We start from the raw sequence: 14,253 nt of genomic DNA on the forward strand, positions 1-14,253 counted from the left end.
TCAGTGCAGAATTTTGCTGGATTTGCAAAACTCATTTTGAAAAAATGTTTTTTTCCCATGACAGTATCCCTTCAAGTACCGGCAGGAATATCCACAAAGAAATCTGGTTTTGGGCATTAAATAGCTGATTCCGTCACTGTGTGGCAGATTGTCCTTCCAGGCTACCCAAGTAAAGTGTGAGCTCTAATTTGGGTAATTTGTCCCCTCACTCCTTCCTAAGAAAAAAAAAATCTTTTTTTTTTTAACCTGGCTGTAACCACCCGCTCCTCCAGAGATGACTTAACTTCCCATTCATTGTGACATCACTTCCGCTTTACTCGGGTCTCAGGATGGCATTAAAGTTAACCCTCATGGGTAGGGTCAGGTAGTGAGACGGGGGAAAGCAGGTAAGCTGTTTTGGTTGCCAGTAAGAGGCTTTTACAAGTATATAATACATTAGCTATCTGCCATTTGTAACCTCTTATGAGCAAAGCCCTCTTATCTTTTTTTATTCCGCAACCTGTTTGTCATAAATTGATGTAAAGAGCCAACTTCCAGGAGTTATATCAATCAATGAGGATGGTGATAATCCGACTAGTGTGGCCAAATACAGTGTCCTAAACCATGATCCATAATTTACCAAATTCCATGTCTAAAATGTAATTCCAGAAGAAATGTTAGGGAGTAATCCATGTTACCGGACGTTCCTTTTTTATTGCTTATTGCTTTCTGTTACAATTTCATTCTAGACTAGGCTTACATAAACAAGTGAACAAGGTGCTGGAGTGTATGTCACCTCCCCAAAATTAAAGGTAGAAAAATTACCATGGCAACCCGTGCAAGGGTTTAAACGTTTGACATGAGGTGCAGCAACCATGTTTTTTTGTGACACCAACAATGTGCACGTTTCTCTCCATGATGTAAGCTTTATATTTTTATATATTTTGCCATGGAGCTAAACCCACTAGAAATCCCCTCGCTTGCCCAAGAGTATCCACTTTCTGGCAGTCTTTGTTCTAACTGCTGGGTGGTACGTATTGTATATTGAATGGACATAATGCAGGTATGTAAAACCTCTGCGTATGTATCTATCAAGAGTACAGAGCAATTATACAAATGACCAGGCTTGTGTTACTGCACAGCCCAAGGCGAATGCTTATCATGTTACACACATACAGGTCTCGTCACTTCCCATTCCAACAAACAAATCACTGAGCAGCAAATATTTAGTTAGTAATTGCAGTTATTGTGTTCCCCGCCCAGCAGACATGTACACACGGAGCACAGAATTCAGTCCCAAGCTGGGAAAGGGGAATGTTGGTACAGAATGAATAGTTGTGGAATGAGAATTTCTGCAGGGAAATGGGATGGTGACTAGGCTAGGAACCAGCCGCATTCTATTACAGGTATGGGACCTGTTATCCGGAATGCTCGGGACCTGGAGTTCTCTGGATAACGGATCTTTCAGTAATTTTCATACCTTAAGTCTACTAGAAAATCGTGTAAACATTAAATAAACCCAATAGGCTGGTTTTGCTTCCAATAAGGATTAATTATATCTTAGTTGGGATCAAGTACAAGCGACTGTTTTATTATTACAGAGAAAAAGGAAATCATTTTTAAAAATTTGGTTTATTTGGATAAAAAAGAGTCTTAGTGGGACATTCACTAAGATTCATAGTTGCGCCAGGCGTAACTTCGCCGCACTTCGCCAGGCGTAGTTTCGCCAGCGCTCTGCAAATTCACTAAAATCCGAAGTTGCGCTCAGGGGTAGCGTAAGGTTGCGCTAGCGTTGATTCGCTAAGCGAAGCAAAGTTGCGCTAGCAATGGTTAATTTGCATACGGCGCCAAATTCAAATTTCAATGGAGGAATATGTAGGAGCACTACAATTGCCTGGGAAACCTTCAAAACATCAAATAAAATTTTATTTTGCCCTACACATGTGCCCACTGTATAGTTAAGTTGCCATGAGTTAGGAAATGTAGGGGGGAAGGAGGGGAGCCCCAAAAATTTTTTCGATCTTTTTCAGCCTATCACCCATAATATAGAAAAAACGCCAGCGTTTTTTTAGGACTTAGAAAAAATCGGAACTTTTTTTGAAGCAATCCCTATCTTCACCTGGTCTGAGGTGGCGAAGGAAGTCTATCGTAAAAGGTAGCGTTCAGAACAATGCGCGCGTTAGTGAATTTGCGTAGTTACGTCCGTTGCGCAAATTCGCCAAGCGTAAGGGTGCGAAGTAACACTAGCGAGTTTACTCCAGCGTTCGTTAGTGAATTTGCGAAGCAACGAAAATGAACAAAGCTAGCGAATTGACGCTAGTGTTAGGCGATTCGGCGCTTAGTGAATTTGCCCCTTAGGGAGATGGCCTTTCCATAATGTGGGGCTTTCTGGACAACAGGTTTCCGGATAACGGAGCCTATACCTGTATATACTATATGTGCATTTAAAGGGCATTCCCCCATGTTCAAGCTTGTGTTGGACATACTTTTCACCTATTTTTAATAAAGAAAAATTTGGGTTTTCATTGTTTCTTCCACCAGTTCTGATTAACTGCAGTGAGGGTAGTTAATCAAGTTACCAGTGCACGATGAACTCCTTCCTATCTGTAAGCCAGGGACAAACACAACAGAGGAGGATCTAAGTTAAAAGGGTAGGGAATAAAATTATTACATTTCAATTTCATTTTAGGTATACAGGTATGGGACCTCTTATGCAGAATGCTCAGGACCTGGGGGTTTCTGGATAATGGATGTTTCCGTAATTTGGCTCTCCACACCTTTAGTCTACTATAAAATCATGTAAATAAACCCAATAGGCTGGTTTTGCCTCCAATAAGGATTAATTATATCTTAGTTGGGATCAAGTAAAAGCTACTGTTTTATTATTACAGAGAAAAATAAATTTTTAGATAAAACAGAGTCTATGTGAGTTAGCCTTTCTGTCATTGAGCTTTCTGGATAACAAATCCCATACCTGTATAGATAAATATAAATTTCAATCAATCAGTGATGGGGTTCTGAACGCTTTGTTTTCAATGGAGAACAATGGTGGTGGGCCTACGTAGGTCATAAGAGTACTCAATGAAAAATTGCAGGGCAGGCCTGAAAGAAGAGCAGGCCCTAGTTCCAGCTACAGAAAAGGCAATGAAAATAATCATTATTTTACCCCTTTTTTTATTTGAAGTTCATACTGGAAATCCAATAAAAAGCTGCTGAGGCAGATGATCAAAGACACAACAGATGGCCCAGTGCAAGTTCTGCTACAGAGAGTCTTTATTGACCCCTTCCGGAACCACGTGCAACATTACACGCTTTTCTTGTCAAATCTCATCGAGGTACAGTGGGGCAAGGGTCCGGGGGTCATTGTTTCTTACAGGGGAAATCTAATCTTCTAAGCATGTACTGGACGGTCCGCACACCAAGTATAATTATTTTCTGTCTAGCTAAACAGAGCAGACGGATCTCGCAACTCGGCGGATTCGGTCTCTCTTGGCTTAGAAACATACAAAGTTCATTAAGGCTATTAAAGGATAAGGGACCTCAAACTGCCCAAATAGAGTAAGGTCTGTAGAATTGGAGCTTATTCACGGACCAGTTCGGGGTTACACATATAGTACCACTGAACCCTACTTCCACCCGATCCACATATACATGGTGGGTCACTAGTACCCCAAGCCTGTGAGTGAAGTCTTGGGTAACTCACCGCACTTTTGAATGTAAACCGCATTGTTCTGACAAGCAAATACCGTCTATTAGCTGATGATCTTGAGTCTACTTCAGCTCCCCTACCTAACCTTGATTTTAACGTACGCTTTACCCTTATTTTGTCTCATTACAATTTTAGGATATATTTAATAAAAGTTATATTTTATTACATTAATTTGTTGCTTTGGGAATCCAGTTAACCAGTGTGGGATGGTGCAAATCTATGGGTCATACTTTTCTCTTTTTTTCTCTATATTTAACTATTAATGACCTTGCACACCACTATTTTTGTTTCAAATCACTATCAATGGGAGGTGCTACCTACTAAACTACCATACCTTAGAAATCTAATCTTCACTTGCAAGTAATTCTAGTGTGAAAGTGCTAATAGTGATGGGCGAATTTGCGCCGTTTCGCTGAAAAATTAGCAAATTTCGCACGAAATTCGCTAAACGGCGAAAAATTCACTAAACGGCGCCGGAGTCTCGTTTTTGACGCAGGGGTCCGTTTTTTTTTAAAAAAATTTTTTTGACGCCGGCAAATTTTCCCCGCGAATAAATTCGCCCATCACTAACTGCTAATTGTATCATATACAGATATTATTTCATTCACTCAGAGAAAGCAATGATATACAGGATCTGTTATGCTTGAGACCTGAGATTTTCCAAACTTTTCCCTAATTAGAGGTTTCAAACCTTAAAGGAGAAGGAAAGCTACGGAGGCATTTTAATGCCAATAGATTAGCTGCAATAGTGCAAGCTAGAATGCTATATTTATTATTTAGAATGTTTTGCCATACCTGAGTAAAAAGCCCTAGAACCTCTCTGTTTGTTTAGGATAGCAGCTGCCATTTTAGCTTGGTGTGACATCACTTCACATCTGAGTCTCTCCCTGCTCACTGCAGAGAAGAGGGGAGAGGAGCAAACTGAGCATGCTCACGCCTGGGGCAAGGAGGTTTAAGATGACGGAAGTCTGATACAGAAGCCCATGAAGGAGGACAGGGGACTCAGAGCAGCATTACTTTGAGGGTTTACTGGTATATTTAGGTGGATCTTTCTGATAAAGCTTACTTAGTTCTAACCTTTCCTTCTCCTTTAAGACAATGGGACAAAACCATTAGGATTTTTTGGCTCCAATATGGACTTATCCAACTTAGTTATCAAGTACAGGGTTCTATGTTATTACAGGTATGGGGCCTGTTATCCAGAATGCCCAAGAACAGGGGTTTCCCTGATACAAATTATGTTTTCATACCTTGAGTTATTTCCTATTTTTTATGTAAGACAGAACTTTATTAGCTTTAGCAGCCACTGAGTGACATTGCCTAGATTTGCACAGTTTGTTATCCTCAAAAATCCCCAGATCCATCTCAATTAAGGAAACCCTCAACACACTACCATTTAGTGTATATCTCGCAATATTATATTATTTCTGCCAAAGTGCATAACCTGCATTTATCAACATTGAACCTCATTTTCCAGTTTGCTGCCCAGTTTTCCAACTTAGACAGATCACTTTGCAAAGTGTCAGCATCCTGCATGGAACCTATAGTTCTGCACAATTTAGTATCATCTGCAAAAATAGAAACAGTACTTTCAATGGCCACCTAGTAGAATTTCATATGCCTGGGAAAGGTAAGTAAAACGGCAGCACGGCACCCTGTTTGTTTATTCCCCACAAGCAGGGATGGGCGAATTTGACCCGTTTCGCTTCGCCAAAAATTCGCCGCCGGCGAAATGTCGCAGACGCGTCAAAAAAAATTTGTCGCGCGGTGAAATTATTTTGTTGCACGTCTTTTTTTTTTTGACGCACGTCTCCATACAAGTCTATGGGCGTAATTTTTTCGGTGAAACGAGGCAAAAAAATTCGCCCATCCCTACCCCCAAGCTGTTGCAGTTTTCTCTAAAATTATTCCACACTTACTTGTCCTGAAAGGCATAACAAAACCAATAGCATTTCAATGAATTAAAGCAGTTCAATCCCTTTCCCCTCCCCCAGGATTCAGAAGCTGAACCTCTCACCGACGTTCTCAATACCTTTGTGGAGCTTCAGAAACATATCAGTCAAATTCTGGATGAAGCGTCTCAAACAAAAATACTGTGGTCTCAGATATCCAACAAATTAACGGTAGGTTGGAACCTGTCCTGTTGGAACTTTCCTTGTGGTACTTGTGGCACATAAAACAAGCCTTGCTATAGATTTCTGAGTTGTCCTAGGTTGTGCATAGTTCATTTAGATTTAAAAAAGACAACTGTTGATCACATTGATCATATTTCCATATTGAAATGGATTAATTGCCCCTTTTCATGACAGCTTGCCCTGTGCCACTCCGAGCGGAGATTACAAGAAGACAGCAGAAATGTTCCGGTTACTGTTACCAATGGAAGATACGAGAGGGTTCTTCTATTCAATGACATGCTGGTGTTTCTTCAGGTAGGAATGGCATGTTCTATCAAAGCTCTAGTGGAATTTCAGAACACGGCTTTATCCCAGTGCATTAAAGGAGAAGGAAAGCTACTGAGGCATTTTATTGCCAATAGATTAGCTGCAATAGTGCAAGCTAGAATGCTATATTTATTCTGTAGAATGTTTTACCATACCTCAGTAAAAAGCTCTAGAAACTCTCTGTTTGTTTAGAATAGGAGCTGCAGTATTAATGTGGTGTGACATCACTTCCTGCCTGAGTTTCTCCCTGCTCTGGGCTCAGATTACAGTAGAGAAGGGAGGGGTGGGGGGAGAGGAGCAAACTGAGCATGATCTTGCCCAGGGCAATGAGGTTTAAGCTGAAGGCAGGAAGTCTGATACAGACGCCCATGTGTACACAATAGAAGGGAAGAAATGCAGTATTTCTTTTGACAGGGGACTCAGAGCAACATTACTTTGGGGGTTTACTGGTATATTTAGATGGACCTTTCTGATAAGGCTTACTTAGTTTTAACCTTTCCTTCTCCTTTAATGGGATTTTCTTCTGCTTGTACTTTAAGGGTCACGAGTCCAAGAGCTTTGACCTAAAGACAGTTTGGGTAGATTCAACAGTAAAGCAGAAACCTGAGCCAAACAAGTAAGTATGGACGCTAACCAACAGATAATGTATATTATAATCAGAGGAGTAATTTAGTGGCAGAATATATTATTTAAATTAAATGGCTGTACTTGGGATTCCACGACCATGATACATGTATATAGATATGGAACTCCTTCGGTGACTTATAAAATTCTTATATTTTACAGTAGGGGATCCGTTTGTTTGGTTGGTCTTTCTTGATCTTGGTCACTTTTATTGGGGTCTGGATTACAAAGACGCATGTTTCATTCCTATTATTTTCTTCCCCAGCTATTGTCTGAGGATAATTACGCCGGAAGATGAGATCGTTCTCTGTGCTAGAGAGCCTCAATGCCAGGTTAGCAGTCTGAATATAACAAACAAACTCCTGCATGAGCTGAATGTATCAGCAGAGCTGGCAGTTACATTGTATTTCTCCTATCTGAGTGACGTCTAATATCCTTATCATTTACAGTAAGGGGTACATTATGCCTTATAATACATGAGTGATACTCAGAGTTCCCTGTATAACTCAGCCTGCAGCCTTGTGCCTTTATATGGTCATAGAACAACCCCTCAGTGACTTCTAATATCCTTATCATTTACAGTAGGGGGTACATTATCCCTTATAATACATGAGTGATACTCAGAGTTCCCTGTATAACTCAGCCTGCAGCCTTGTGCCTTTATATGGTCACAGAACTCCTCAGTGACTTCTAATATCCTTATCATTTACAGTAGGGGGTACATTATCCCTTATAATACACAAGAGATACTCAGAGTTCCCTATATAACTCAGCCTGCAGCCTTGTGCCTTTATATGGTCACAGAACAACCCCTCAGTGACTTCTAATATCCTTATCATTTACAGTAGGGGGTACATTATCCCTTATAATACATGAGTGATACTCAGAGTTCCATGTATAATTCAGCCTGCAGCCTTGTGCCTTTATATGGTCACAGAACCCCTCAGTGACTTCTAATATCCTTATCATTTACAGTAGGGGGTACACCATCCCTTATAATACACGAGAGATACTCCAAATTCCCTGTATAACTCAGCCTGCAGCCTTGTGCCTTTATATGGTCACAGAACCCCTCAGTGACTTCTAATATCCTTATCATTTACGGTAGGGGGTACATTATCCCTTATAATAGACGAGAGATACTCCGAGTTCCCCGTATAACTCAGCCTGCAGCCTTGTATATGGTCACAGAACTCCTATTCAATAACTTGCAATATCTTTATCACTGTTTATATTTAAAACTTCATAACCATTTAAAAATAGCTGAATTGGAACTCACGTGTGGGTTTCCATGACCATGTTTGCGGTATGCTGATAAAGAACTTGTCAAGATAATGATTTCCTCTTTTAATCTGATAACATGGCTCTGCAAGTGATGTGCCTATGGTGATAATAAGCCAATCCATCATCTTCCTTTTATCATGAGCCATTAAGCAACATTCCTTGCGTGGGAACCAGAGCTGGTTTAGGTGTAACAGATCATTAAACCATAGACGCAATTTAAGTGAAGATACACTCTTACAACTTTATAAGCGTATCAGGGAGGCCCCCAGCCTCAACAGTTATTTTTGGATTTCCCTTAGGGGCTGTGGCTATGGAAGATAAATCAACTGATTCGCCAGGCACTTAATGGAAGCAGGGATTACCCTTTATGGGGTAAGACAGGAGAAGTAACCAACCCACCTACATGCCGCTTCTCTACATACACTTTCAGGAATGACGGCAGATTTAAGGATGCTACTTATGAAGGAGACATGTCCTGGGGGAAACCACATGGGAAGTAGGTATCAAAATATGTTCATTTATCATAGATAGATAAGATACATCATGGACATCAACCCACGTAGGCTTCACATTAGCATTTAGTAGTAGACTGTAGTATTTTAGCTGCCAAAATAGTCTGAAAACATTAACGGGAAATATTAATCAGGTTCAAAAATATTGGTCTCTCCAAAGCTCTCTTAGTCTTTTTGTGAGACACAATATCTTATAGTTGTGGGCAGATGATAAATAGGTCCCACTGTATTTTCTCATTGAGTCAAAATATTCATTGTCTCGCACTGGTCATGCGTCACTATTCACTAAACGATTTTCTATCCTCATTAAACTATAGAGGCACCCTAAAATGGCCAGATGGACGTAATCATGTTGGGGATTTCAAGTTTGGTCAAGAAGATGGGTAAGGCACAAACATATCTGGATATTGGACACACGTGTTATTGTTTTTGGGAGGCAGGAGATATTTATGGAAGTGTTTTGGAAAATCTTTTATACATACCATTTATTCAGTATAGTTACTGAACTTAAAACTTAGTTTCAAGCTGTTCAAGAGACTGGTCGGACTGCCAATTTGGAGTCTCTGAGGCAAATCGGAGAGGGTACAAAGGATACTTTTTTTTCTGTCTCTGAAGGTTTTCATTCATCCAGGTCATGGCATATCTAGTAGAAGTAAATCTAGAGCAACTGGACTTGCTGCAACATCTTCAATAATTACTAAGCATGTCCAGTTGCTTTTCTATTTTCTTCTACTAGAGATGTTTATTTGTCTTTCTCAACTAGTAGATAGGCAGGGTTGAATAAGGACAAAAAGTTGAACTTAATGGACGCGTCATTTTTTCTGCTTCATCTTTCATACAGTATTACGCTCACTTGCACTTCCAAAATTTTAATTGGGAACTTTTTCATAGTCTTTAGTCTATAGGGGGAATTTAATAAAATCCCAAAATGCTGTATTCATGAAGGTTTTCAAAAACCCCCAGCAAGCAATTCTGAAATTGTGATAGTGATAGTGGACCCAGAACAAAACATGTGACTTGTTTTTGATAAATTCTCACAGTGGATCCCTACTTGGTGCAAAAACATGTACTTTAGTGGTTTGACGGGAGAATAAAATAGGTAAATGCCCAAAAAATATTTTTTTTAAAATATGGTCCTACAGTATATGTAATTGTAGTTACAACGTTTAATTAACTAGTTTTAGAAGCCTAAAAGTCTGTTTGTATTTATTGTGGAGTTCATGGAAATGTATAAGTTTTCTACCCCACCTCCTAGAAAACACCACTTTTTCTTGGTTTGTCTGGTTTTAGCCTAGGAAAATTTGTTAAGAGCACAGGGAAGTGTGAATGCACGTCTGAGCAGATTTATGAACCCGTCCTCTACTAGTATACAACGTGACTGCCCTAGTGAATAGTGGCATCTCTTAACTTACAACAAGTTTACAGATATAGGAAAACAACATTGATTTATCAGCCATAATATCTAGGATGGCAAATAAGATTTCACTCAAAGTCCAAGGGGGTTATTTATCAAGGTCCGAATTTATCTCAATATTGAGATCTAACCCGCTCAGGTTTTTAACACTTATTTATTATTAAATTTTTCCGAAAATTACCTTTGCGGGAAAAGCTCAGATTTTCACGATTTTTTCGTGAATTTTCCCCAAAAACTCAGAAAACATTGTGAAATTGGCTGAAACCCCCGACACAACCAAAAATCAATGGGACTGTTCCCATTGACTTATATGCAACCTCAACAGGTTTGAGATGAAAAAATTCATGATTTTTTTCAAGCCTATTATAACACAAAAAAAATCACAAATTTTTCGGATTTCAGGGGAATTTTGGGTATTCGGAGCTTAGTAAATAACCCCCCAAAAGTTAGATTCTGCTAAACTGTTTCTGTAGTCAGGTAAGCAGTAACAGGAATAGCAACTTATTTTATAATCATTAAACACTTACATTAATATACATTGAAAAAATGATTTGTGCTTCAAAAAATTGCAATGGACAACAGATTAAAAATAACACCCCCCCTCTTTTTTTTTTTAGGTTTGGTATATGTCTGGTTCCAAACTCTACCCAGGACCTATACGATTGCTATAAATGCCATTGGCAGACTGGATCCATGCAAGGTTATGGAATCTGTGAGTAAGTAACTTTGTGTTTACTCACCTGTTGCTCCACTAGTTTCCTGGGTGCCACTGATAGGGAACACTTGGTACTCCAGCTGATGCTGCAGAACTAGAACACTCTCAATTTTTTTTGGGGGGGGACATGACATGTTAGGCAATAATTGCCATTTGAAAGATTATTATTAGACCACAATTACTCCACAATTAAACCTCTCTTTCAGGTATGCTGATGAATCCGTGTATAAAGGCTACTTCAAAGACAACATGCGGCACGGATTTGGGATCTTAGAGAGCATGGCACCAGACGCAGACCCATTTAAATACACTGGCAATTGGGATAAAGACAAAAGATCTGGCTATGGAGTCTGGGAAAGCAAAAACAAGTAAGAATTTCTGTGACTTGCAAAATCTGATTTTAATTTAGTAGAAGTATCCACAAGTACACATATACATATACTTAAATGTTAATAGATATTAAGTTTTTGTATCAGTCTTTGGCATCTTGTGTCAAGTAAAAAATAAGGGCTGAAATCCGTGTGTTGTTTCTGTAGGGGTGAGAGGTACATTGGAATGTGGCTGAAAAATAACAGGCATGGTCCTGCCATCATACTCACTGATTCAGGTGCCTGCTACCAGGGGACCTTCCACTCCAATAAAATGTCGGTAAGTTGTATTCTTTCATCACTTCTGTGATAATGTAAAGAGTCAAAGTTATCTGGTGCAGAAACCCAACTCTAGGCTGAATAGTCATAAAGGACATAAACCTGTAGTTTTAAATCTTAGGCTGCTTCACCTGTTTTCTAGCTCCACACACCTATCGCCTTCCTTAAAGGAGAAGGAAAGGCATATTTAATTGAGGGTGCCTAACTTTTGGTGATATATGATTATATATACTTACCTCACATCTTGAGCCGGTGCTCCTATCAGGAGAAAATTGCACTGGTCCAGGGGTTCTTCCAGCGAGCACCACTGAGCAATCAGCTTTCTTCTTATTATTTCTTCAAATTTCCCGGGGCAGACACATGTGCAGTAGAACAAAAAAGATGACTTCTTCATTGAAGTTTGGCTTCTCACGCTATTGCGCTTGCGCGCCGCGGATAGAGGAAACCAGAAGTCGATCGATCCATGGTGCTCGCTGGTAGAGCCCCCAGAACTTGCGGTTTTATGCCAATGAGGTGCAATGACACATTTGTGTTACTTCCAGAGCATGTGTTCAAAATGTTGTTTGCATCTGATTTACTACGTACAAGTCTGGACCTGATGCAACACGTTTCCACCAGGTCCAGGTTGATGTAGCCCAAGGGTTCCCCAGTACCATTCATCATAACAGGCAGGAAAGAGGCATTGCCAACCATGTGGAACTATTAGGTGACTCATTAAAGTCCAGATAGGGGAATTGGGTAGAGGCTCTGGCCTAGCCACTCGCCAGTGAAATAGTCAAAAATAAATGGAAAGCCAATAACTTGTCTGCTACAAACGGGTGAATCCCAAACTTTATTCCATGGTGCTCACAACACTTCAATGTTCAATGAACATTGAAGTGTTGTGAGCACCATGGAATAAAATTTGGGATTCACCCGTTTGTAGCAGACAAGGTATTGGCTTTCCATTTATTTTTGAACTATTAGGTGAAGCATTGATTTAGATGGTGCTGAGATCCCAGAGAACACTGCATCAGTTAAAACATCAGATGTGCCATTACCCTTAGTTGCCTCCTGCTAGAGGAAAGACTGTTGATTGTGGCAGTAAATAGATACTTAAGGCTCAATCCTTTTTAGGGTACAGGCATTCTGCTGTCAGAAGACTCCACAATGTATGAGGGAGAGTTCACAGAAGATCGTTTGATGGCTGGAAAGGTCAGTTTTCCCACCTTCATTTGTGTATACTGTATAATAAATATATATATATATATATATATATATATATATATATATATATATATATATATATATATATATATATATATATACATACACAGCAACATCGATAAAGAAGTAGATTTAACAAAATTAGAAAAATATTGACCACATTTTCCACATGTGAAGTGTTGTAGATTGTTTCTTGACTTATTTTCATTCACATATTTATCATTTGATGATTGAATTTTCTCAATCATGAAAATGCCCAAGAACATTTTTCAAGATAGACGTTATTAGTTAAAATACTTAAGAATTCTCAAAGACTCTCGAGAATTGTCAAGAGAATGAAATAACTGAAAAAACATCTGTGGTCTAGCTTTTTACATCGAAATACAACTTTAACAAGAAGTTCAACAGATTGAAAATTACTTCTGAGTGAGAAAAACGTTTTCTAAATAGCCATGGGAGTAAACCTAGACCGGGGCAGCAGGTGTGCCTTGGTGGACTAATAGAGTATTGACATTGAGTCATATTAGCACATTTCTTAAAATCTAAATTTTATTTCTGGCTGCAATTTGTGAAAATTGTGACATAACAAGGCAAATTCACATATTTTCACCAGTTTTCAAGGAAGGTGTAAGTTTTTTCTGATTCAAGTGTTTTCTAAGTATACTAGCAGTAGAGGAAAAAACTAGATTGATAGATTTTTCAACCTCACCAGGAACACCATGAACAAGTTCAACTCAACTTTGGTGTTGAAAAGTTGAATATAGCACTGGTTAAAAAAAAATGTTGAATATATATGGCAAACTATTCTATTCTTAGTAAAAATGTTACATCAGATTTGTACGATTAAACCCAGTATATAGAAAGCAGGTTCATTTTGGGACTAGGTTTTCTGTCCTTATTTTGGTCTTTTTACCGTTTCCTTTCTTTCATATGTATTTCATTTTTTCAATACACAGGGCAAACTTACTTTTTCAAATGGATTCACACTGATCGGAACCTTTAACAGACATGCTTCATTGGGCCTGCATACTCAGGGAGTTCTCAACACAACTAGTGCCCATGATGATGAGACAATAAAACGAAAATTGTAAGTCTTTATTTAAAGGAAATGTTACAAAATAGAACGGCCTCATTTCACTTGTCTGAATGCATTTGTGTAGGATACGTCTAACCAACAAGGTAGCCCCAAATCATCATGGTTCAAAACGATCCCTGTTTGCTATTATTCACATAATTTTTTCACTGGAGCTCCATTCTATATGTTAGAAGGCCCTCAGCTCTATGACCAATGGTCACCGGGCGCACAGTTGTCTTAGTAGTATGGAGCACTAAAATTACAGATAATTATATAAAGTCAATATGATAATTCCAAATCAAACCTTTAGATAGAGGTATGTCTGGTCACACTACTCAGATGGCTACAAGCCTTTCATTTGTGACAACATACATATAAATGGTCAGCAGGCTACCATAAAATAGCCATTGCCTAACATTTGTAATAAAAAAATGAAGCAAAGAGCTGAAACACTGGTGTTTCGCCATCTAAAATAATCTTAGGAACACATAACAGATATATCGGCGCTGGAAATTAAGGAATCTCTTATAAAAAGGTGTCAAATTGTCATCTGCTTCCATCTCATTCCCATTTACTACATGACCAGAGCCATATTTAGACGGTAACAAATAGAGGCAGCTTCTGCTGGACCCCACACTTGAGAAGGA

General features: G+C 39.1%; 1 protein-coding gene across 6 annotated transcripts in view; it reads left to right on the top strand.

Moving 5' to 3' along the window:
• LOC108718688 (ALS2 C-terminal-like protein) overlaps positions 1-14,253 on the top strand; it is a 54,414-nt gene that overhangs the window by 26,064 nt on the left and 14,097 nt on the right. For 5 of the 6 annotated variants that reach the window (XR_001936049.2, XM_018267032.2, XM_018267034.2 and 2 more), the window contains exons 6-17: positions 3,164-3,314; positions 5,683-5,811; positions 5,998-6,117; positions 6,669-6,745; positions 7,019-7,085; positions 8,337-8,533; positions 8,867-8,932; positions 10,581-10,679; positions 10,885-11,046; positions 11,215-11,326; positions 12,442-12,519; positions 13,488-13,618. Coding sequence is in view for 5 of the 6 variants with exons in the window: in XM_018267032.2 (XP_018122521.1) it covers positions 3,164-3,314; positions 5,683-5,811; positions 5,998-6,117; positions 6,669-6,745; positions 7,019-7,085; positions 8,337-8,533; positions 8,867-8,932; positions 10,581-10,679; positions 10,885-11,046; positions 11,215-11,326; positions 12,442-12,519; positions 13,488-13,618 (1,389 nt within the window). In the remaining variant the exon portion in view is untranslated. Of the gene's footprint in view, positions 1-2,520; positions 2,631-3,163; positions 3,315-5,682; positions 5,812-5,997; positions 6,118-6,668; positions 6,746-7,018; positions 7,086-8,336; positions 8,534-8,866; positions 8,933-10,580; positions 10,680-10,884; positions 11,047-11,214; positions 11,327-12,441; positions 12,520-13,487; positions 13,619-14,253 lie in introns of all 6 variants that reach the window. The other variant, XM_018267035.2, reaches the window with a different exon arrangement.

Source organism: Xenopus laevis, chromosome 6L (genome assembly GCF_017654675.1).
Source record: "Xenopus laevis strain J_2021 chromosome 6L, Xenopus_laevis_v10.1, whole genome shotgun sequence".
Lineage (NCBI taxonomy): Eukaryota > Metazoa > Chordata > Amphibia > Anura > Pipidae > Xenopus > Xenopus laevis.